The following is a 21859-nucleotide window of genomic DNA, read 5'->3' as shown; positions in this document are numbered from 1 at the left end:
GGGGGGGGGGGGGGGGGAGACTAGGTTTCAGTTTGACTCGGGAGAGTTCAGGTGAGTAGGCTTGGGTACCTCCGGAAGTTACTTTTCAGGCCAGTAGTTGTGCTCCAGGCAGAGGGCTGCTCACCGTCAGCCATGTGAACTGGCCAGTTCCCACGCCTTACCTCGGGGCTGGAGACGCAGGATTCCTCCTGAGATTTCCCTCCTGCCCTAGAACAGGGTTCAGGTGTCTTGGAACCTAGGGGAAGGCTGCTTGGGGAGTGGGGCCAGTGGGGGTGGGGCTCTGGGTCCCTGGCACTCGGGAGGGGGGGGGGGAGGCTGCTGGGAGGGTCCTAGAGCTCCAGCATGGCACAGGGTGGGGGTTCGGGGTACATCTCTTGGTGAGCCCCTGTGTGTCCTCCCCACCCCTGCATTCTCACAGCCGGAGCCGGAGAGCTTGGGCCCTGGAGCGCCTGGGTTCCCTGAGCAGGAGGAAGATGAACTTCACCGCACTCTGGGCGTGGAGAGGTTCGAGGAGATCCTGCAGGAGGCTGGGTCCCGAGGAGGAGAGGAGCCCGGCCGCAGCTATGGAGAGGAAGACTTTGAATGTGAGGGGGCGATGGGGAGGGGAGGCAAGGGCACTTAGGGTGGCCTGTCCCGCAGGGAAGGGGCCCAGGGTCTGGTGGGAAGGGCTCAGGACCGCGATGGCACGGAAGGAAGCTGTGCCCGCCTCTAGCCGGGTCCTTCCTCCCCGCAGACCACCGCCAGTCGTCCCACCACATCCATCACCCGCTGTCCACCCACCTGCCTCCGGACACCCGCCGCCGCAAGACACCCCAGGGCCCGGGACGGAAGCCTCGCAGGCGCCCTGGAGCTTCCCCGACTGGGGAGACCCCCACCATTGAGGAGGGGGAGGAAGATGAAGATGAGGCCAGTGAGGCCGAGGGGTCCCGGGCACTCACCCAGCCATCACCAGCCTCCACACCCTCTTCTGTGCAAGTGAGTTGGGGCAGGGCTCCTGGCGGGTGGGGGGGGTGTCTCTTCGGGGTCCCTGGCCTGGCCTCACTTGCCCCCGTGGGTTCCTGTTCCAGTTCTTTCTTCAGGAGGACGAAGGTGCTGACCGAAAGGCAGAAAGGACCAGTCCATCTCCTCCCCCACCAGTGCCCCACCAGGAGGCGGCTCCCCGGGCCAGCAGAGGGGCCCAGACTGGGTAGGTGTCCCCAGATAGAGACCTCCCCTACTGGTGTCAGTGATGTGATGTGGGAGAAAAAGCATGAGCCTCGGGAGCCTCAGATCAGGGTTCAAATCCGAGCCCTGCCCCTTTGGGCAAGTATAACTTCTTTGAGCCTTCTCCTATGTAAACCAAAAATAATAGAACTTTCTTACAAGGTGGTTGCAGGGATTAAAGGGTGGTGTGAAATAAGGTTTCAGCATGGGTTACTCCGGCACGGGACAGGTGTGCAGTCAAAGCCCCTGCACTTCCTCCCCCATCTATGACGTCAGGTAGGGCGGCATCGATTGGGGATTGGATAACATCCGATCGGTAACATGGGGCCCCAAGGTGTGGGAGACCCCCCTTTCACTCCTAGGGAGCTGCCAGTCCACCGTGGTAAAATGGCATCAAAAAGTCACTATGGTGAAGGGCAGATTTGGTCCCTATCAGTGGGGGATTGGAGTTTGGGGGTGTTAGCCAGAGAAGTCTTCTTGGAGGAGATCACTTTGAACTGGGTCTCAAGGTCACCATTATCATGGACCTGCTGTTTCCTGGGTGCCAGGCAGCGTGAAGGGCTGCAGGGAAGGAGGTGGGGCACGGGCTGCCTGACTTGCTGGGGAGACAGACAGGGTGGCCGTCTGCAGGGGCTCGAGCGGGGAACTCGTGCTGGCGGGCAGCCCAGGGGCCCGGGGGAAGGCAGAGGAGCCTCAGGGAGCGCATTGGCATTGGAAAAGCAGGTCAGATGTGTGGGCAGGGGTGCCAGCAGGACCGAGAGCACTAGGGATGGGTGTAGGGGAAGAAAGCCTGACGGGGGCTCTGCTCATTGTGAATGGGGGACACAGGCTTGGAGCTGTGGGAGGGCAGTTTAGAATGACGTGGCTGGGTGCAGTGGCTGAGAGGAAGGGGACATCCTGGTTTGGGGCCAGGAGCAAAAGTAGGCACCTGTAAGGACGAGTTCATGGGAGCCACCTGCACTTTCAAAGTTTCTTCCATTTGGTTAGAAACTTGGGAGCCGTGACCCTCTTGAGCCCACGGGGAGGGGTGTGCGCCAGAGGGGAAGCAGGGCCCGCGCCGGTAGCTGTTGCTGTCCTCACCCCGCAGCCCCCAGGGGCTGGTCTCGGCTCTGCTTTGCTGCTGAGGCAGCTGGTGTGAAGAGCCCGGTTGCAGGGCTGCCCCTGCCTGCGGGGGTGTCACCGGTCCCCGTGCACGCCTACCGCAAGTCCAGGTGGGGTCCCCTCTCCGGATTTGTCTAGCATCCCCCTGGCCTGACTCTGGCTCACGGCGGCTCTGTCTGTCCAGAGTCCCAGTGGAGGAGGCGGCGATGGCTATGGCCAGCGGCACTGCAGGAGGTGACGACGGGGGAGCGTCCGCGCGTCCCCTGACCAAAGCACAGCCCGGGCACCGAAGCTATAACCTGCAGGAGAGGAGGCGCATTGGGAGCATGACGGGGGCGGAGCAGGCCCTGCTGCCCCGAGTCCCAACAGACGAGAGTGAGGCCCAGACGCTGGCCACCGCTGACTTAGACCTCATGAAGAGTGAGTGCTGGCCGGGCCAAGCCCAGGGCTGGTGGGAGCAGGAGTGAGAGAAAACGGGAGCCTCACCCTGGCCCCCGCCTCCTGTAGGTCACCGGTTTGAGGATGTTCCTGGAGTGCGGCGGCACTTGGTGCGGAAGAATGCCAAGGCATCTGGGCAGGGCGGCCGGGAAGGGCGAGAGCCCGGCCCCACGCCTCGGGCCCGGCCCCGGGCCCCCCACAAGCCCCATGAGGTACCGTTCGCCACTTCTTGCCCTTCCGTTATCTCCCTGTCCATTTTCAACCCACAGGTTCCCTGTCCCCCACCCACAGTAATAATCTCTAATACCAGGGCTGCTCTCTGCAGTTGTGAAGGTTGTACACTGCACAAGAGTCCTTGACATGGTTGATTCGGGTGTTAGAATTCTGATTCACATGTCAGACACCGTTGATTTCTATATTCTGGCCGTTTTCTGGCAGCTGGCTGTGAGGAGCATGAGGACCCTTTGGGCTGGAGGAGGCTCTGTAGAGGAGCTCAGAGCCCAGGGGACGTCAGCCGTACATCAGGCAGTTCCTTAGGGACACTGCCCATCGTAGGCTCCAGCGATCTGGTCCTCAAACCCACCCCTTCCAGTGGATTTTTTTGACCTTTTTTATTGGGGTCTGTCAGCATCCAGTGAAGTGCACTGGGGCTAAGTGTGCGGTTCAGGTGACTTTTTGCACATGTACACAGCCGGCTAACTTTGCCCACACACAGAACGTTTTCCACGCTCTCTCCCTTCGCGCCTCTGCTCAGTACCACCCGCTGTGACTGCTCTGGTGTCCTGCTCAGTACGACGTGTACCAAGTGCGTGTACTCGGGAGCATACAGCATTCTAGTGTGTGCGCCTGCGCGGTGATCCTTTATCAAGCACGTGCTACGCCATGTACGGAGCTGAGGGTTTTGTATGCTTTCTTTTGAGTCCCCATAAAAGGCCTTTGAGGTGTAGTCGTATTCCTGTTTTATAGATGAGGCAAAGAGAGAATCAGATTGGCTAGGATCAGGCGAGGCCCATACCCTGTGTGGTGCCTGGGGCCGTGCCAGCTCACGTCCCACCCCGACGCTGGCTGTCTTGGAGAGCAGTCCTGGGGCCCCTTGGCTCTGATCTTGCTGTGCCCTTGCATCTTCTATCCCAAGGTGTTTGTGGAGCTGAATGAGTTGCTGCTGGACAAAAACCAGGAGCCTCAGTGGCGGGAAACAGCCCGCTGGATCAAATTTGAGGAGGATGTGGAGGAGGAGACGGAGCGCTGGGGGAAGCCCCATGTGGCCTCCCTCTCCTTCCGCAGCCTCCTGGAGCTCCGCCGGACCCTGGCCCACGGTAACCTGCCCTGCCCTCCCCCCACCCTGCCCCAGGTAAATCTCGTGGACTGAGCCTGTTCTCAGAGGACCAGAGCCCCCCAGAGTGTAATGCTACCCCAGCCCAGGAAGGCGCCTCCTCGTCTCCTGACGTCACATAGCCTGTCATTGGCTGGGCTCTGTCATTGGTGACTGCAGGGCAGGGTTGACACCGCTCTCTTATCTGGCATTTTTAGCAAATGGCTCCTTAAAGTGATGTTTTCAGATAACCCGAGCTGGTATGTTTTTAAAGAATGTCGATGGAAATTTTTCTGAAGTGATCTAATCTAATCTGTAGGGCTATGTAAAGTGCAGTTTTTCGGTTTTGGGGTTTTTTCTTTTTAGCATTTTATTTTTAAGTCGTCTGTACAGCCGTCGTGGGGCTCGAACTCACAACCCCGAGGTCAGGAGTTACATGCTTTTGCGACTGAGCTGGCCTGGTGCCCCCAGGGCTATGACCTAGATATCAGACTCTTTGAGGTCTCTGATGTTTCTGCTCTGTGTCTGTGTCTGTTATCTCCTTCCCTTTGGAGAAGTCACTCCCAGTTGCTGTGAGAAGGCAGCTGAGGACTCAGAAACCCGCTGTCAGAACTGCTTTAGAACCAGGAGTAAATGGGCTCAGAGGGAAGCTGTCAGGCTTTGCGTAAGACGCCAACATGCACATGCCTTGTCGCTGTGCTTTGTGACCTCTGTTTCGGCTGCTCAGGGCCCTTTGGTTCTGTTAGTTGTTACACTCCTTTTTTTTTTTTTTTTAGTTTTTTTTTTTTTGGGGGGGCCCTGGGGCTCTCCCCCGGGGGGGGGGGACCCGGGAGGGGGGGGGGGCAGAGGCAGAGGGAGAAGCAGGCCCCCAGCCGAGGGGCTCGATCCCAGGACCCTGAGACCAGGACCTGAGCTGAAGGCAGACACTTAACTGATGGAGGCCCCCAGGCGCCCCCTGTTTTCGTTTAAATGGTTCTGTTTGTTGTCTAGTTCTGCGTTCCTACAAGTTGACCTCGACAGAAAGATGATCTGGTCACTTTTGAAAGGATTTCCACTTCTATATAAAATAGTAATTCAGAGCAGTGACCAGTGGAAAGATCTGGAAACTGTCCCATGAGCAGCTGTTGGACTTGGGAAGTCTAGGAGGCCAGGCTAGAGGCTGACATCTTCCGATGGCTCAAGGCCACAGATGGGCCGTGTCATGTTTGGAGGGCAGAACTAGGACCCTAGAATGGACATAGAGGAGGCAGCATGTGACTCACCGAGTGAGCCCTGAGTGGACAGCCTGGCGCGCCCCAGCGGAGCGCTGCGTGCTTCTCGGAAGGGGCCTCTGGGAGGGCCCTGCCTCGGTGGCCTTTGCTGAGGCCCACCACATCCCTGTGGGAGAGAGGCTCGGAAGGAACGGACAGGACGGGTCAGAGACGTGATGGGGCTCGGGTCTTGAGCGCCGCTCACTGGTCTCTGGGCCAGTGCTCCGTCCCTGGACTGTGCTTACCTGGGCGCCCCCTCATCCCCGGTCCCCCCCCCCTTCCACCCGCTGCCCTCACTTCGTGCCTGGGGAGGAGGCCCGTCCATGCCATCCTTCTTCCAGGGGCCGTGCTTTTGGACCTGGACCAGCAGACCCTGCCCGGGGTGGCCCACCAGGTGGTGGAGCAGATGGTCATCTCCGACCAGATCAAGGCCGAGGACAGAGCCAACGTGCTGCGGGCCCTGCTCCTGAAACACAGGTGAGCCGCACCTGCCGCCCCTGCCCGCCCGCCCCACGCCGTGACCACCGCGCTCCTTCCCTCACCGCCCTCCGCTCTGCCAGCCACCCGAGTGACGAGAAGGACTTCTCCTTCCCTCGAAACATCTCAGCCGGCTCCCTTGGCTCCCTGCTGGGGCATCACCATGGCCAGGGGGCCGAGAGTGATCCCCATGTCACCGAGCCTCTCATCGGAGGTGTCCCCGAGACTCGGCTCGAGGTGGAACGAGAGGTGAGGGCTGGCACTGGCTGGTTCAGCTCTTGGCCGCTAGCGTGGGCGGCCAGGTAGTGTGCGTGATCCCAGCGTGGCGATGCGGTGGGGGGACTATGCGGGGTGGGGGGACTGTGGGGCGGGGGGAGCCTACGGTGGGGGGGCCTGGCTGGGCTGAGCTCTGTTCTTTGGCTTCCCCAGCGGGAGTTGCCACCCTCAGCCCCACCGGCGGGCATCACGCGCTCCAAGTCCAAGCACGAACTGAAGCTCCTGGAGAAGATCCCCGAGAACGCCGAGGCCACAGTGGTCCTTGTGGGTACGTGGGCAGGTCTCGTGGGTGGGAGGTGTCGACAGCCTGGCCTGCCTCGGTGCCACCTTTGGGCTGGCAGCTGGGGGTCTGGGGGGGCTGGTCCGTGCCCTCCCTTAGCCCACGATGGCACCCCTGCCCCTAGGCTGCGTAGAGTTCCTGTCCCGCCCCACCATGGCCTTCGTGCGGCTGCGGGAGGCCGTGGAGCTGGACGCGGTGCTGGAGGTACCCGTGCCCGTGCGCTTCCTCTTCCTGCTTCTGGGCCCGAGCAGCGCCAACATGGACTACCACGAGATCGGCCGCTCCATCTCCACGCTCATGTCCGACAAGGTCAGGCCCTGCCCAGTGCCCGTGGGGACATGCCTCAGCCCCGCTCCGGGACCCCTGGCCCTTGCCCCGCACCCTCACCGGCCCCGGGCCTGCTTTGGCAGCAATTCCACGAGGCAGCCTACCTGGCCGACGAGCGGGAGGACCTGCTGGCCGCCATCAACGCCTTCCTGGACTGCAGCGTGGTGCTGCCGCCCTCGGAAGTGCAGGGCGAGGAGCTGCTGCGCTCCGTCGCCCACTTCCAACGCCAGATGCTCAAGAAGCGGGAGGAGCAGGGCCGGCTGTTGCCCCCTGGGGCTGGACTGGAGCCCAAGTCAGCACAGGAGAAGGGTACGGGCCTGGGGGCTGGGAGCCGCTGCCTGCGGGGGCTCGGGGCTGGGTGGTCCGGATGAGCATGGAGGAGGGGCTGAGCACAGAGGGGCCGTGGCGGGTGCCCTGACGGAGGCCTGGGTTGCAGCGCTCCTGCAGATGGTAGAGGTGGCAGATGCAGTGGAAGACGATCCCCTCCGGCGGACGGGCCGGCCCTTCGGGGGCCTGATCCGAGATGTGCGGCGCCGCTATCCCCACTACCTGAGCGACTTTCGGGACGCGCTCGACCCCCAGTGCTTGGCTGCTGTCATCTTCATCTACTTCGCCGCCCTGTCTCCTGCCATCACCTTCGGGGGGCTGCTGGGTAAGGCGAGGCTTTGGGATGCCGGCCATGCAGGCAGGGTACGCCCTGGCCCCGGCTGCCCACGCCTGAGCCACGTCCTGCCGCCCCAGGAGAGAAGACTCAGGACCTGATTGGGGTGTCGGAGCTGATCATGTCCACGGCGCTCCAGGGCGTGGTCTTCTGCCTGCTGGGGGCCCAGCCGCTGCTGGTGATCGGCTTCTCCGGGCCCCTGCTGGTCTTCGAGGAAGCCTTCTTCTCGGTAAGGGCCCACAGGCTGGTGGGGGGCTGGCTCTTCCTGCCCCATTCCCCGGACAGGCCCACAGTGTTAGGCCCCGGGCTCTGGGCCCTGACTTTGATGGCGCCCCCCGCCCCCAGTTCTGCAGCAGCAACAACCTAGAGTACCTGGTGGGCCGCGTGTGGATCGGCTTCTGGCTGGTGCTCCTGGCCCTGCTCATGGTGGCCCTGGAGGGGAGCTTCCTGGTGCGCTTCGTGTCCCGTTTTACCCAGGAGATCTTTGCTTTCCTCATCTCCCTCATCTTCATCTATGAGACATTCTTCAAGCTGGTTAAGGTGAGCAGGCCCTGCTGGGAGAGCTGGGTCAGGAGTGGTGAGACCTTGAGGCTGGCGGGGAGCTGGAGCGCCTTCTGCCTCACTCTCACTCTTCGCTTTGGGGTGGGAAGTCCCAGGCTTGCCCGGAGCTCCCCTGGGCTGTGGGCCAAGGAGCCCACGGAGCACGGGCTGGTTCTTCCTTCTGGCCCCTCTCCGCCCTCTCTGGCACCAACATGCATCCTGGGACTTCAGGTCGATCTTAAAAACTCACGTATTTAATAACAAAGGTAACACATTCTTTTGTTAAAGTGGCGGACAGTCCAGAAGTGTCAAAGAGGAAGGCCCGTGAGATGACACACACAGTCACAGTCTGGGCCTCAGAGCCGGGCCATGTCAGGCTTAGGAGAGGACACGGCCTTGTGGTCCTCTGCTCCCCGTATCCTGGCCCTCCAGGCTGGCTGCAGCCACCCCCCAGCTGCCTGAATCCCCTTTCCCTTGCTCACATCTGGTCACCAGTCATTTTCTTGATCAACAAGACAAGCCCTGGGGCGCCTGGGTGGCTCAGTGGGTCAAGCCTCTGCCTTCTGCTCAGGTCATGATCTCAGGGTCCTGGGATCAAGCCCTGTGTTGGGTTCCCTGCTCCGCGGGGAGTCTGCTTCTCCCTCTGCCCCTCCCCCTGCTTGTGTGCATGCTCTCTCTCTCTCTCTCTCTGTGTCAAATTAATAAATAAAATTAGAAACCAAAAAAACAAGCCCCTTAAGGCCAGACCTGCCATCTCCTACCCTGCCTACCCCACTCAACTTCGTCCGCGCCCAGTAATCTCTCCGCTTGGGCTGATGGAGCCTTCTGTTCTCTTCCTAGATCTTCCAGGAGCACCCCCTCCACGGCTGTTTGGTCGCCAACAGCTCTGAGGTGGACAGCAGCGAGAACAGCACGTGGCGTGCGACAGGAGCTGCGCTGGGACCGGGGAACGGGAGCTCTGCGGGCCCAGCCGGGCAGGGGAGGCCCCGGGGTCAGCCCAACACCGCGCTGCTGTCGCTGGTGCTCATGGCCGGCACCTTCTTTATCGCTTTTTTCCTGCGCAAATTCAAGAATAGCCGGTTCTTCCCTGGCCGGGTGTGTGGGCTGAAATGCCAGAGGGAGAGAGGTGGGGGGCGTGGGAGGCTGGAAGGGGTGACTGAGTCAGGGCTGGAGCGGGGCGGGGGCCTCTGAGCACGCTGCTTGCCCACAGGTGCGGCGGGTGATTGGGGACTTTGGGGTGCCCATCGCAATCCTCATCATGGTGCTGGTGGATTACAGCATTGAGGACACCTATACCCAGGTGAGCCTGAGCTCGTGGTCCGGCGCGGAGCTGCCGCCTGGCGCCAGGCTCCGGCCCTTCCCTTCCGGCTCAGCCCCAGAGCTGCCTCTTACCTGTGTGGACCCCAGGCCTCTTCTGCAGCACACCCTCGGCATTCGCCCTGCCCTGTGCCCCTCGGGGCTTCCCCTCCACAGTTTACCAGCCCTCAGCCCCACTCTCTGCCCTCCAGAAGCTGAGCGTGCCCAGTGGCGTCTCCGTGACAGCCCCAGAGAAGCGGGGCTGGGTCATCAACCCCCTAGGGGAGAACAGCTCCTTCCCCGTGTGGATGATGGTTGCCAGCCTGCTACCGGCTATCCTGGTTTTCATTCTGATCTTCATGGAGACACAGATCACCACGTGAGTGGCCCAGTAGGGTGCTCCGCAGACAGAACAGCTCTGTTTGTGGAAGGGCTGGAACCCCAGCAAGGCCAGCCACTGCGGGGGACTGAGTGAGGGAAGCCCAGGGTGCCAAGCTGGCCCCTAGAATTTATTTACCTTTTTATAGATTCGTTTATTTATTTGAGAGCAAGCACGAGGGGGAGGGGCAGGGGAAGAGGGAAAGCAGCTCAGACAGACTCCGAGCTGAGCTCAATCTCACAACCCTGGCATCATGACCTGAGCCAAAACCGAGAGTCGGACGTTTAACCAGCAGCGCCTCCCAGGCGCCCCTGGAATTTATCCTGTAGGCAGTAGAATGTTCCTCTGATGTTTGCTGGGATGGGCACAGTGGGGGTTGGAAGCGGTCCTGAACCACAGAGAGGGTGGCACAGGGTGGGCCTTGCCCCAGGACAAAACTCTTTCTGACGGAATGGGCAGGCACTGCCAGGTTCCAGAAGCAGATAGCGGTTCCTGACTGGGTGCTCTGGGGAGACCTGGTGGTCTGCCGCGCTGGGCGTCAGGGCGCGCCTGTCCCCACCAGGCTGATCATCTCCAAGAAGGAGCGGATGCTGCAGAAGGGCTCCGGCTTCCACCTGGACCTGCTGCTCATCGTGGCCATGGGCGGCATCTGTGCTCTCTTTGGCCTGCCCTGGCTGGCTGCTGCCACCGTGCGCTCCGTCACTCACGCCAACGCGCTCACTGTGATGAGCAAGGCTGTGGCGCCTGGGGACAAGCCCAAGATCCAGGAGGTCAAGGAGCAGCGGGTAACTGGGCTGCTGGTTGCCCTGCTTGTAGGTGAGTTCCGCTCTCGCTCCACCCCTGCCCGGAGCGGTCTGCAGGGGTGGGGAGCACCGGGGCCAGCTGCTGCTCCCTTTCCTCCCCCAGGTCTCTCCTTGGTTATCGGGGATCTGCTCCGGCAGATCCCCCTGGCTGTGCTCTTTGGAATCTTTCTGTACATGGGAGTCACCTCCCTTAACGGGATCCAGTTCTACGAGCGGCTCCACCTGCTGCTCATGCCCCCCAAACACCACCCAGATGTGACCTACGTCAAGAAGGTAAGACCCCACTTGGAAGAGCCTCACGCCTCCACCCCCTCCTGGCCTGCGGGGCTCCCTCTCCAGCCCCCGTTTGGTCTGTGGGCACCTGGCTTTGGTAAGCATCCAAAAAGGCACTTCCATCCCCATCCCCACGGAGGGAGAAAGGGCCACCTGTCTTCCACAGGTGGCAGACCATGTGGCCCTCTGGGGACCAGGGCCCTCCAGCGCTGGGGAGAAGCCTGGGCTCACCTGTCGTATCGCACCCACCCCCAGGTTCGGACCCTCCGAATGCACCTGTTCACAGCCCTGCAGCTGCTGTGCTTGGCCCTGCTCTGGGCAGTCATGTCCACGGCTGCCTCCCTGGCCTTCCCCTTCATCCTCATCCTCACGGTGCCCCTTCGCATGGTGGTGCTCACGCGCATCTTCACAGAGCGAGAGATGAAATGCGTAAGGCCTCCTGCCCCTCCCCTGGCCCCCGTCTGCCTCTGGGGTCCCTGCCGAGGCTGAAGTCAGGCTCAGCCTCCGTTCTCCGCCCCCCCCACAGCTGGATGCTAATGAGGCGGAGCCAGTGTTCGATGAGCGGGAGGGCGTGGACGAGTACAACGAGATGCCCATGCCTGTGTAGCTGCTGCCCGGACCACCAGCCAAGGGATAGATGGACAGAGGGAGCAGGGGCTTGGGGTGGGGGGGGCTCTCTCCAGCCCTCCCTTGTTTTTATTTAAGTGAATAATTTAAAGTCCCCATACCACCCCCACAGTAAAGCGCTTCGGCCCCCACCTACCCCTGGCCTTCCGTCTCTGTGTGGGGAGGAAGCGTGGACGCGAAAGAGGGGGGCCCAGCCCACTCCCTGTCCCAGAAACAAGATGCGCGATGAGGAAGGAAAGGGACTTTAATGAGAAACCAAAATATAGAGAGCCAAAGTGCAAACTGTCCACCCCCCTATTGGGGGGCGTCATCCTGAGCCCCATGTGCACGCCCCTCACCCCCCTTCAGGCCCCCAGCGGAGGCCCAAGGCCTGGAGCTTGTGCCTCAGGTAGCTCTTGAGCTGGGGCAGGCCTCTCTGTGACTCCAGTTCCTCGAAGGGTAGCTGCAGGGGAGGGGAGCAGCGGGTTACCCACATGGTCTGTGGGCTGGGCAGAGGGGAGGCAGGACGGTGGGGAGTCTCACCGGCAGGAGCTGGTAGCCCAGCAGGCCCAGGTGCCGCTCCCGTAGGGCCCGGGAGCCCAGCAGCACTCGGCCATCGCGGCAGAAATGCCAACGTTCCCGCAGCATGAGCACCACCCTGGAGGGGGCGGACGGAGGCTCAGGCGGGTGTCCACAGAGGCAGGGAGGCTCCCCCGCCCTCCTCCCTTACCTCTGGGCGGGGCCGTGGGTAGTGGCCTGGGAGGCGGCCTGGCCCTGGGCACAGGACCTGGGAGGGTAGGGTAGGAAGGGGTCCTGGGTCCTCACGGGAAGCACAGCACCAGAGCTGCTGACACACAGCAGGAAGTCTGGAGGGGGGAGAGAGAGGGCCACTGGCTTCCAGCCAAGGCTCTGTATCCTGGCCAGCCACCCGCCCGCGGGAATTCACCTGTGCAGTAGCCTGGAGGCACGGTCAGGTCCTGTCGGTACTTCTCTTCCCCTAGCAGCTGGCGCAGGCCCTCTGCCACTATATCCTTGTGACTGAGTCAGGACAGGGAGCAAACACCAACAGGGAAAGGCTCAGGAGGCTGGACCCTGGGCAAACGCTTCTGATGTCCCAAGCACCGCCCCCTTCTTTTCTTCCCAACTTCTAAGAGCGTGTCAGCATGGGTCGGCGTCCCCCTGGCTCTCCTACTCTGTGCTTCCTGCGGGCTGGTCCCCTCGCCTCCCCTGCTGCCCCATCCACCTGTACTTGCAGCGGGCACGGTCAGTGATGAGTGGCTGGGGGAAGATGGGCACTTGCTGCCTTCGGGGAAGGCGGGGACCCCGGTATCCCGGAAGCTCCAGCTCCACGGCCGTGTCTAGCAGGGAGAGGTAGCGCCGCACAATCAGGGCGTGAGGGGTGCCTGTGGGAAAGCAGGACTGAGGCTCGCGGGTAGCAGACTCCCACCCCCAGTTACTCTGCCCACTGGCCGCCAGGGTCCCAGCCAGCCCTCCCGTCCGCGCACCGCAGATGTGGTTGATGAAACTTGGGGAAAAGACAAAGTGCAGGGCCCTGAGGGGCAGACACCGCAGCTGGCACAGTGACATCAAGATGTTGACAGTAGCCAGGGGAGCCACCCCTGCTTCCCGAGCCAGGATCCTCTCAAGGCAGGGCATAAACTGCTGTTCCAGGGGCAAGTAGTTCAGCCGCCCAAAGGGCAGGACCAACTTCTGTACCACCTGTGGAGGAAGAGCAGCCCTTCACCCAGCACGAAACAGTTCTCCAAGATCCTTCACAAGCTGAACCTCAGGGAGGCTTGGCCTGCGAGCTTCTAAGGTCTCTGTAAAGGCAGAACAATCCCTCTACCCCGACGTACACACCAGAAGTTCGACAGCATAACCAGTGTCTTGAGCCCCATGGGATTAATCAAACCAATGGAGACATCGCTGTGGGGTCTGGCCCCGAAGCCTTAGGAGTGGGCTCAACGAAGCTAAGACAGCGCCGAGTGCGGAGAACTGCAGAGAACCAGGCATACACGCTGGGTGGGTGGACAAGCCAGGTGGGGGTGAGCAAAGACGACACCCCGGGGTGGGGGGGAGGGAACAGAGCACAGAGCCTGGCTGGTTGTCCACTGGCAGGCAGCCAGTCAAGCTGAACAGGGGGCCGGCCCGACACTGAGGAGGGCTAGGAGAGGAGCATGGCAGGGCGGGAGGCAATCCCACCTTGCTGCTGAGCTGGGCTTCCTGGACCACCAGGAAGTGGGCAATGGCTTCCAGAAGCTGGGGCTCCCGCAACCGGTGCCGGGCCAGGTGCTGGGCCAGGAGCACCATCACGTTGGGAGTCAGTTCCTCCGGCCTGGCCTCTGTGAAGAACACCCGTCACGCTGGACCCGCAGGCCAGTGCTCGACTAGATCCACTCAGCCCAGACACCACCACCTAACGCCTCCTGTCTTCAGCCCCTCCCGCCACCTGCCCTCAGTCCCCTCCAGCACCTGCCAGGCTGCGGATGAGATGCTGCCGGGGACGCCTCAGGAGATGAGGGCAGCTCAGAGCAGCTTCCAATCTTTGCCCACCGCACAGGTCGGGTTGCAGAGTGGGAGGTGGCTTCGGAGGGAGGCGGAACCTTCTCTCCTGCTCCAGGGCACACATCAGGGGCCCATCTGACGGGAAGCCTGAGAGGGAGAGGGTCAGAGGAGGCAGCCCTGGTAACGGGGTGCTGCTCTGTTCCAGTCATGGGGTTCAGTTGCTGGATTCCCAACCTTTCGGGTCTCCGTGTTCTGGATGGAAGGGTTGCTAGAGTGTGAGCAGAAGCACTGGAGAAACGTGAAATAACACGTGACTGTGAGGTCTCAGAACAGTCTGTGGGGAAAGACCTCACACCAACACGGCAGTAAGCTCTCATCGCACGCCAACGGTGACAAACAGTGGTGGCTTTCTAGAGCACTGTGTTGGAAGGAATCAGGGCTGGCACCCCTAGCTAAGCTGGAACGAATGCTGCTGGACTCCTGCTGTCTGCTGTGGATACGGGGGAGCAGCACCGAGCCTGCCCGGCCATGCGCCATTCCTGGCAAAGCCCAAGAGGTGAATTCTGTCAGTGATCTTGGGTCTTCTATGGTCTTTCTCTATTCTTCCGTTAACACCCACCCCCCAGACGCCCTCCTCACCAAGTAAGACTGCAAGGTGCAGACACACGTGGACGGTGTGAGGATCAAAGGAGGGGCAGTTTCGGATGATGAGTTGACTCAAGTCCTGCAGTGTGGCCTGCTCCACGGGAGGGGGTCGTGGCTGGGACCCCAAGAGCTGACCCAGACGACGAAGTGCCACAGGGTAGTGATGGGCGCGCACCTTGGTGGGGTTCTGGCCCAGCCAACGCAGCAGCTCCCCAGGGCTCCTCGCCTGTTCCAGAAGCCGCTGTAGCCCCTGCACAGGGCCTGCATGGAGGCCTCCTCCAGGAGGCCGGTCCCCCCACTTGCTGGGCCCCAGACAGCAGGGCTGTACTGGCGGGAGCAGCAGCAGGCCAGACAGCCGAGCAGCAGAGGCCTGGGCAGAGAGCAGGACTCGAAGCATGGAGTTGGGCGGAGACCCTGAGGGGCAGCCCAGAAAAGGGGGTGAGGTTTTCTCCAAGGAGGAGAAAAACCGGCTCTCTACTGACCTCACTGCCCATTCTGGGGGCCCTGGGGTCAGGGCAACCCACTCATGTTCACCCTTCCCTGTGGCTGCTCTGGTCTTCTTCCCCGCCCGCCCCTCTCTGCCTCCTTCCATCCTTTGAGACAGCACCTTCGGTGTAGTCAGCACAGGGATATTTACAAAGCAAGTCCACATGCACTACGGATCTCCGCTGACGCTCCATACACGCCTCCGAGGTGGCAGGCAGAGCTGGCACTACCTCGATTTCACAGGTGGAGAAACCAAGGCCCAGAGAGGAAAACGGGTTAAGCCCGAGGTCACGGGTCGGGTTAGTGGTCGTGCCCAGCCTGGAGCCCAGCTTGCCCTGTCGATACGCCCTCCCGACCACCTCCCCCTCCCGCAGGAGGCGGCAGCGGCCAGGAGGGTGGAACGCGGGCTCGGCAGCCGGGCGGTCCTGGGTTCCATGCTGGGCGCTCCCACTTACCAGCTGCATGACCTTGGACAAGTGGCTTCGTCTCTCTGCCCAAGCCTCCTCGCCCGTGAAACGAGAACGCAGCGCCCACCTCGCAGGGCGCCCGTGGAGCCCGAGCGCGCAGCTTTGCAATGGCGCGGAGTCGGAGGTGTCAGGGGCCCCCACACCCACCCCGGCCCGGCAACGCCAGGAGACCGTGGTCACGGTCGCCAACACCAACTCCCGCGGCCCTCCCGCAGCCCGCCCCGTAGGCGCCACCCCTACATGGCTCCCCAGGCCCCGCGCAGGTCGCTCCCTCAGTCGGTCTCGGGGCCCGGGAGCCGGGCTCCCCCCGCGGCCTCCTCATCGGCAGGCCACCGAGTCCGCCATCTTCCCAGCAACCCCCGGACCGCGGTCCGGACGCCAATCGCGGCTCAGCCCCCGACCAGCACAGACGTGGCTCCCGTCAGGCCCCGCGCGCCCCTGCGTCGCACGCCCCGCCCTCCACTTCCGGGAAGCTGCGCGCGCCGAGTCGGGGCGGGGAGGGGCGGTGCCGGAGGCTGAGGGGCGGAGCCAAAGGGCCAGGTCGCTAAGGCAGGAGCGAAGGGAGAGCGGAAGCCGGCGGCGGGTGGTATGATGTTGGGATCCCCGGGGAGGGCCCGGTCTGCGTCCTTCACGCCTTTCCTCCCAGAGGGCAAGAGGTCCCTGCTCAACACCCCCACGGGGCCACACACCCGGACACACACCAGGAGTGAAAACTTCACAGTCATTTAATCTGCACATGTTCCACACAATCCCTCTGCCCCTCCCAGCTCCCCTTCCCCAGCGCCCCGCAGTCCTTAGGTCCTCAAATCAGCCCAAGGAGCTATTAGGGACTAGAGGTGGCTGGGTCCTGGCAGGATTCTAAGAAGGGCCCAGGGGTGTAGCCCGGCTCTGCCCGGGGCCAAGGCAGTGACAGCAGCTGCCTGACCCAGAGGAGCTGACTGTCAGTGGGGGCCGAGGGCCAGCAGCCCCAGCAGGTGGCCCAGAGGCATGGAGGTCACAAGGGGGGACCTCAGCCGACTCCCGGAGCGCTCTGCTGCGCAGGGCTGGGCTCCAGGGTAGCGGGAAGAGGCAGGCCGGAGAGGTGGGCCTGGGTAGACAACAGCGCCCACTGTGTCGCGGGGAGCAAGGTCCAGAGGGGCCAGCAGCGCTTCCGAGAGCCCGTGGAGGCACTACGGGCGGTACATGGCAAAGGCCAGGAGACTGAGGAGCAGGGTGAAGCCCGCCAGACCCAGAGTGGCGGTCAGGGGAAAGAAGGGCCGGTACTGGATCTGGCAGTACCAGAGGAGCAACAGAAGCAGCAGCAGCAGGGGCAGCAGCAGGCTGCCGATTTCCAGCCCGGAGGGGCCTGGCTCTGACCCCGGTGGGCAAGGGGGGTGTGGGGGACCGACGCGCGTGGACACGTGGCAGTGGAGAACGCAGTTGGGCGGGAGGTGAAGGCTGCCCAGGGTCTGGGTGTCGTCTCCTAGCAGCTGCCCTTGGTAGATGAGTCGCACCTGCTGTTCCCGGCCGGGAAACTGGGTCCTGAGGAGAGAGGGACCTGGGTAAGAGAGCAGGCCTCAGGCAATCCTGGTTCCTTGCCCAGACCAACACTCCCACCCCTCACCTTTGCCTCCACCCAGCACTCAGGTGGTGGCCTCTATGGGGGTCCCCTCCTGCTATAAGGGGAATGATAGGGGGAATGACGTGGGGACCTCAGTTCCTTCGTCTGCAGGAGGGGGAAGTCTCAGATCTCTCTGATGGCCCTTCTGGGTCTGTAATGCCTCCCACCCCAATCTTTAGAATTTCTTTCCTGTCCTCATCCCGGCTTACCTTTTCAGGGAGCCAATGGTATCGTGGGGCCAGGCCCTGGCCACCTGCTCTGAATCGTTGAGGAATTTCAGCCGTAGCACGAGGGGCTCCTGGGGGGAGTCCGGTGAAGTCGATGTCGCTGAGAGCCCAACGCCAGGCTCTGGCTGTGCAGCCTGACCTCTGTGTCTCAAGCTGGGGGTCTCGGATCCGGGGGCCTCCCCTCTGATGCTGCCGGTGACCGCCATGGCTTCACTGGGCTGTGCTGCTGCTGGAGTCCCTGACGGCTGGGGCAGTGGGTCGGCACCCTCCGCAGTGTGTGTTGAGACCCAGGCGAGAGCCAGCACCAGAAGGCAGGCAAGCACCGCGAAAAGGACGGTCACCTCATCACCCACCCCTTCAATCAAGGCCATGGCACCTGCCTTGCCTGCCACCTTACTGAGCTGGAGAGGTACAAAGAACCCATGAGGGGCTGGCTCGCTGGCCAACTTCACTCCAACAGGCTCCTGCCCCCACCCCACCAAACTCTCCCAGTCCTTATTCCTCTGTCCCATTACCCACACTCCACCTTAGGGCTCATACTGATCTGAAACCCGGCTGTCCCAAATTTCCCTCCAGTGCCCCTTCCCATAACCAAATCCCAAGTCCTACCTTTTTGTAACCCGAGTTCTAGGTCCTAACCATCTCCCCAATTCATTCAAACCCTATCCCGCTGTAAGGGCCTTGATCTTCTATGCAACTTCTCCCCTAAATTCAACCCTCAGCAAACTTCACCCCAAAGCTTACCTAATCTTCCATCTACTATCCCAAAGTTCACCTTCTCCTTCGTCTATTTCACCCCAAAGCTTATCTACTTCTCCATCATTAAAGTTTCTGCAAGGGGGGAAGAAAATGGGGTTCTATGTCCCCCACCTCCACCCCCGTTATCATTTAACCAAACCGCACCCGCGGCAGGGGACTGCTTCCCAAGGCTTCCCCACACCATACGTCAATCTCCGCCCTTCGGCAATTCGGAGCTTCCGAAAGCTGCCATCCCCCCACCGGACTTGACCCCTCGGGTCTACTCAAGCCCCACCCCGCGGCGGCCGGACTCGGCGCCTCCTCTCCCAAACCCAGTCCGCAAGCGGCCCCGAGATCCCGCCCGGGAATCCGAGACTTGGCCCTCCCCACCCCCAACTCTTCCTTCATCCCTCCCATCTTCCCGCCCCCCGGAGCCACGGGAGGGCACCGGCGAACCCGGGGCGGGGCCAGCGGGAGCCAGCTGGGGCCCGGGGCGGTGGGGTGGGCGCGGTCACCGCGCGGGGACTCACCGCCCGGCTCCGCCAGCTCCATAGCGGACCCTCGGGCACTTCCGGGCGGGAGGCGCCGAGGTCGCGGACACCTGAAGGCACCCCCTCCTTCCCTGCCGCCGCCTCGCGAAGCATTGTGGGACTTGTAGTCCCGCTTGGTGCGCATTTCCCGCCCTCTGCCTTGCTGACCCACGTGCCGGCATCCGCAGGCTAGTCGTGGTGACCGCAAGTCGCTGAGTGGCCGCGGGGGCGGGCTTAAGGGTTATGCCATTCTCCTGAGGTCCGGGCAACAGGAAGACCCGCCACCTCCCCCGCTGGCATCCAGGGCATCTGTCACTCTAAAAACCGACGTCAGCGAGAACACGTCAGAGCACCCGTGTTTCCAGATGCAGGCTCTGGGGCGCTCAGGTGGCCCCTACCGTGGTCTGTTGTTATGTCAGAGTGGGCGCCAGAAGGCACTGTGGGCCCCTTAAATTGACTCTTTGGCTCAGAGCCCGGTACCCATGGGCTGTCCCATCAGGTTGGCTGAGGACATTCATCGCCGGGGCTGGCCACAGTAGCTTGGGCTGCCCTGTCTCCTTGGTCCCTTCCTCCACACCGCCCCTGTAAGACTATGCGAGAAGACAGACCTTGGAATCTGGCACAAATGCTGATCTCTTATCCCGTGTTTATTAACTGTGTGACCTTGGGGGCACATGAAATCTCTTTGATCCGTAATTGCTTTGTTCCTAAAACATAGTTCATAAGGAAATTGTAAGGAAGAAATTAAGCGTTTTATTAAACAAGTATGGAAACTGTGTAAAGGGAGCCATTACACACTAGGTATTTGTTTGCCTAGTATTACACGAGTACCTAGTTACCCAGTATAACATCAATACTCTGGGCTTGGAAACTACATTCTTAGTGTGTTACTGTGTAGAGGACTTGGATCCTCAGCCTGGCTTGGGCCCGCTAATATCGATGGCTCTTTTCCTACCTTCCTCTGGGCCACAGAGATCTCATGTGCTGGGTTTTATATGCCAGTCCTGGGGAAAAGCCACGTACCCTAGTGTTTCCACAGTTCATGCTTACTCGTCCAAGCAGGTACCCCAAGTGGGAACAGGTACTGCCTTGGGAAAATCAGTTTAGATGTATAACATGCAGATCTAACTTCTCTCTAGTTCTTTCCCTCCTATTCATTCGTTTATTCTAGAAACATTTATTAAATCTATACTATATGTCAGGCACTGTGCAAGATGCTGGGAATACAATGGTGAATCACACAGGTGAACTTGTCCCTGCCCTCACATGGCTCATATGATGATAGGGGAGAGATACGTAGACGATCCCACCAGGCCTAACACAGATCTGTGCTGGCTGTTGGTGCAACACATAGGAGAAGCTCTTTACCCTCAGCATTTCTCCTGGGAGCTACCTGGTGCAAATTCTTGCTGCCAGTTCTAGTTAAGCATCTAAAAGAGATGTTTGTTGTGGCTTTCAGAATTATACAGCATCAGAGCTAGGTGTTCTGCTCAATCACTGTGTTTTGCACATGAAGCACAGAGAAGGAACAAGACATCAGTAAGGTCCAACATGTAGATAAGCCTGAATCTCTTAGGAGCTAGGGAAGCCCCAGGTGTTGAAAAGCTCACATCTGGTTCTTTTTCTTTTTCTTTTCTTTTCTTAAATAAGATTCCACCCATTTATTTGACAGAAAGAGACACCACGAGAGAAGGAACACAAGCAGGGGGAGTGGGAGAGAGAGACGCAGACTTCCCCCTGAGCAGGGAGCCTGTTGCAGGGCTCTATTCCAGGACCCCAGGATCATGACCTGAGCCAAAGGCAGATGCCCAACGACTGAACCACCCAGGCGCCCCTGGCTCTTTCAATGGTACAAGACACTTGGGTGACCACATTGGTACCGGGGCAGAGTTGTATGAGTAGCCAGATGGGGCAACTCTTTGCTAGGAAAAGATTCAGCTTGGGTTGGGAAATGAAAGTGTGTATAAAAAGCCTGACATATGTCAATTGTGTCAGAGGACATCTGGGCACAGCCCTGGGAGGCTGACTGGCTGGGGCCAGGGCCCAGCACACACCCTGTCTTAGAGGCATTTTTGCAAAGGTTGAGGATGACCACTGACTAGCAGGACCGCAGACAGCTTTGGCAATTGCGATGCAGAGAAATCGAAACATGGAAGGGAGCTCCCTGGCCCCTCCAGGAGTGAACAAAAACACAAGATGGTCAAGGGGTTGAGGACAAATAAGAGAGCCATGCAGGCTCTGTTGAATCTTTTGAATGGGGCGAGTGGGGGAAGAAGGGATCCTTTTGGATTCCTCTCTCTTCTCTGCCCATGTACCAGCTGGTCTGGGGCGCGGCAGACGGTAAACCATCCAAGTCCCAGAGGGGAATCTTCTAGGAGAAGCCTGAAGATGAGCGAGGGGCTGTTGTTTAAAGCGCCATTTCCAAAGGCCTTGCTGATGAAGCTCTCAAGAAGTGGAAATAGAAGCTGGGGACCCAGATTTCCAGGCTCTGTGCTGCAGCCCGCAGTGGAGAGACCCGGAGACCATCAGAGAGAGAACCCCGGGGACAAGGCGTTCTCCAGGGATGATCACGGGCGGGAACAGGGGAGCCTGTGCAGTCCTAAAGGCCAGACCCCTTAAGTGAGGCGCAGCTGTGCCTGGGCTGGCGGCCCTTCTCTGCCGTCCGCCGCGTTCATCAGTTACCTTCAGGCGCAAGGCACTGCTCGGGCACTGCCCCAAGATCGGACACCCCACCCAGACCAGAGCAGGGAGGCGAAAGAGACAGCCGGGGCCGGGAGGAGGCCAGAGCAGCTGTCCACTTGGAGCCGGTGGCCCTCAAGGCGGGTGTGGGTGGGGGCTGGAGAGCAGGCGGAAGGACCAAGGCTGGGTGGGAGGGGCCCGGGCGCCGGGGCTGGAGCGCGCGGCTTGTGGGGTGGAGGCTGCAGAGCCAGCGAGCGAGCGAGGGGCGGGGGCGCTGGGGCCGGCGCGCAGGAGGGGCGGGGGCGGCGGGGAGGGGGCCTCGGGCTGCGTGTGCCGGAGCTGGCGGGGGCGGCGGTGCGTGCGCATGACGCGGGGGGAGGGCCCGGGCCGCGCGCTCCCGGTCCCGTTGTTGTTGCCGCTGGAGGCTTCTCCGAGGCAGCGGGATCGCGGCGCCGAGAAGCGCCCTGCAGCGGCGGCCACAGCGTGCGCGGCGGCGCCTCCCGGCCTCGGCCCCCGGCCTCCAGCCTCATGCGCTAGCCCCGCGCCGCCGGCTCCGTAGTCCCGGCCCCGCCAGCCCCGCGCGCCCGCCCGCCACCGCCGCCGCCGCAGCGCCGCCCCGGGCCCCGGCCGGGCCCGCCTCGGGCCCCGCGGCTCCAGAGCCATGAACTTCCAGGCGGGCGGGGGGCAGAGCCCGCAGCAGCAGCCGAGCCTGGCGGCGCCGGGGGGCGGCGGCGGCGGCGGCGGCGGCGCGGGGGGCGGC

General features: G+C 61.7%; 4 protein-coding genes across 12 annotated transcripts in view; 2 read left to right on the top strand and 2 right to left on the bottom strand.

Annotated features, from left to right (window-relative positions):
- The window catches only part of SLC4A2 (solute carrier family 4 member 2), a 15179-nt gene extending 3805 nt beyond the window's left edge, over positions 1 to 11374 (top strand). For 2 of the 3 annotated variants that reach the window (XM_059396102.1, XM_059396103.1), the window contains 21 exons: positions 419 to 584; positions 734 to 975; positions 1068 to 1186; positions 2489 to 2724; positions 2812 to 2954; positions 3878 to 4058; positions 5646 to 5781; positions 5865 to 6030; positions 6211 to 6325; positions 6462 to 6646; positions 6748 to 6973; positions 7101 to 7316; positions 7406 to 7554; positions 7671 to 7865; positions 8706 to 8960; positions 9076 to 9165; positions 9374 to 9540; positions 10103 to 10356; positions 10447 to 10616; positions 10872 to 11045; positions 11143 to 11374. In XM_059396102.1, the coding sequence (XP_059252085.1) occupies positions 419 to 584; positions 734 to 975; positions 1068 to 1186; positions 2489 to 2724; positions 2812 to 2954; positions 3878 to 4058; positions 5646 to 5781; positions 5865 to 6030; positions 6211 to 6325; positions 6462 to 6646; positions 6748 to 6973; positions 7101 to 7316; positions 7406 to 7554; positions 7671 to 7865; positions 8706 to 8960; positions 9076 to 9165; positions 9374 to 9540; positions 10103 to 10356; positions 10447 to 10616; positions 10872 to 11045; positions 11143 to 11223 (3666 nt within the window). In that variant the 3' untranslated portion in view covers positions 11224 to 11374. Of the gene's footprint in view, positions 1 to 418; positions 585 to 733; positions 976 to 1067; positions 1187 to 2488; positions 2725 to 2811; positions 2955 to 3877; positions 4059 to 5645; positions 5782 to 5864; positions 6031 to 6210; positions 6326 to 6461; positions 6647 to 6747; positions 6974 to 7100; positions 7317 to 7405; positions 7555 to 7670; positions 7866 to 8705; positions 8961 to 9075; positions 9166 to 9373; positions 9541 to 10102; positions 10357 to 10446; positions 10617 to 10871; positions 11046 to 11142 lie in introns of those variants that run through there. The other variant, XM_059396104.1, reaches the window with a different exon arrangement.
- Positions 11375 to 11469: 95 nt separating this feature from the next.
- Positions 11470 to 15758, bottom strand: FASTK (Fas activated serine/threonine kinase). 4 transcript variants are annotated; one of them, XM_059396107.1, is made up of 10 exons: positions 15566 to 15757; positions 14367 to 14786; positions 13695 to 13874; positions 13425 to 13564; positions 12728 to 12941; positions 12466 to 12625; positions 12169 to 12260; positions 11953 to 12088; positions 11766 to 11880; positions 11470 to 11685 (listed from the first exon to the last, which is right to left on the bottom strand). In XM_059396107.1, exons 1-10 carry the CDS (start codon positions 15645 to 15647, stop codon positions 11578 to 11580), a joined length of 1647 nt encoding a protein of 548 aa, XP_059252090.1. In that variant the 5' UTR covers positions 15648 to 15757; the 3' UTR covers positions 11470 to 11577. The 4 variants fall into 4 exon arrangements, with proteins under 4 accessions (XP_059252090.1, XP_059252088.1, XP_059252089.1 ...); XM_059396105.1 differs by lacking the exon at positions 15566 to 15757 and adding an exon at positions 14980 to 15558; XM_059396106.1 differs by lacking the exon at positions 15566 to 15757 and adding an exon at positions 14980 to 15558 and having other exon boundaries at positions 12472 to 12625.
- A 274-nt stretch (positions 15759 to 16032) lies between these two features.
- Positions 16033 to 18529, bottom strand: TMUB1 (transmembrane and ubiquitin like domain containing 1). 3 transcript variants are annotated; one of them, XM_059395557.1, is made up of 4 exons: positions 18421 to 18510; positions 17897 to 17983; positions 17135 to 17553; positions 16033 to 16846 (listed from the first exon to the last, which is right to left on the bottom strand). In XM_059395557.1, the coding sequence occupies exons 3-4, from the start codon at positions 17521 to 17523 to the stop codon at positions 16495 to 16497; spliced, it is 741 nt and encodes a 246-aa protein (XP_059251540.1). In that variant the 5' UTR covers positions 17524 to 17553; positions 17897 to 17983; positions 18421 to 18510; the 3' UTR covers positions 16033 to 16494. The 3 variants fall into 3 exon arrangements, with proteins under 3 accessions (XP_059251540.1, XP_059251538.1, XP_059251539.1); XM_059395555.1 differs by lacking the exon at positions 17897 to 17983 and having other exon boundaries at positions 18421 to 18529; XM_059395556.1 differs by lacking the exons at positions 17897 to 17983; positions 18421 to 18510 and having other exon boundaries at positions 17135 to 17890.
- A 3197-nt stretch (positions 18530 to 21726) lies between these two features.
- AGAP3 (ArfGAP with GTPase domain, ankyrin repeat and PH domain 3) overlaps positions 21727 to 21859 on the top strand; it is a 51576-nt gene continuing 51443 nt past the window's right edge. The window contains exon 1 of one of the 2 annotated variants that reach the window (XM_059396099.1): positions 21727 to 21858. In XM_059396099.1, the coding sequence (XP_059252082.1) occupies positions 21761 to 21858 (98 nt within the window). In that variant the 5' untranslated portion in view covers positions 21727 to 21760. The remainder of the gene's footprint in view (position 21859) is intronic. The other variant, XM_059396100.1, reaches the window with a different exon arrangement.

Source organism: Mustela nigripes, chromosome 4 (assembly GCF_022355385.1).
Source record: "Mustela nigripes isolate SB6536 chromosome 4, MUSNIG.SB6536, whole genome shotgun sequence".
In the NCBI taxonomy this organism is placed as follows: domain Eukaryota; kingdom Metazoa; phylum Chordata; class Mammalia; order Carnivora; family Mustelidae; genus Mustela; species Mustela nigripes.
This window is presented reverse-complemented; position numbering and strand designations above follow the sequence as displayed.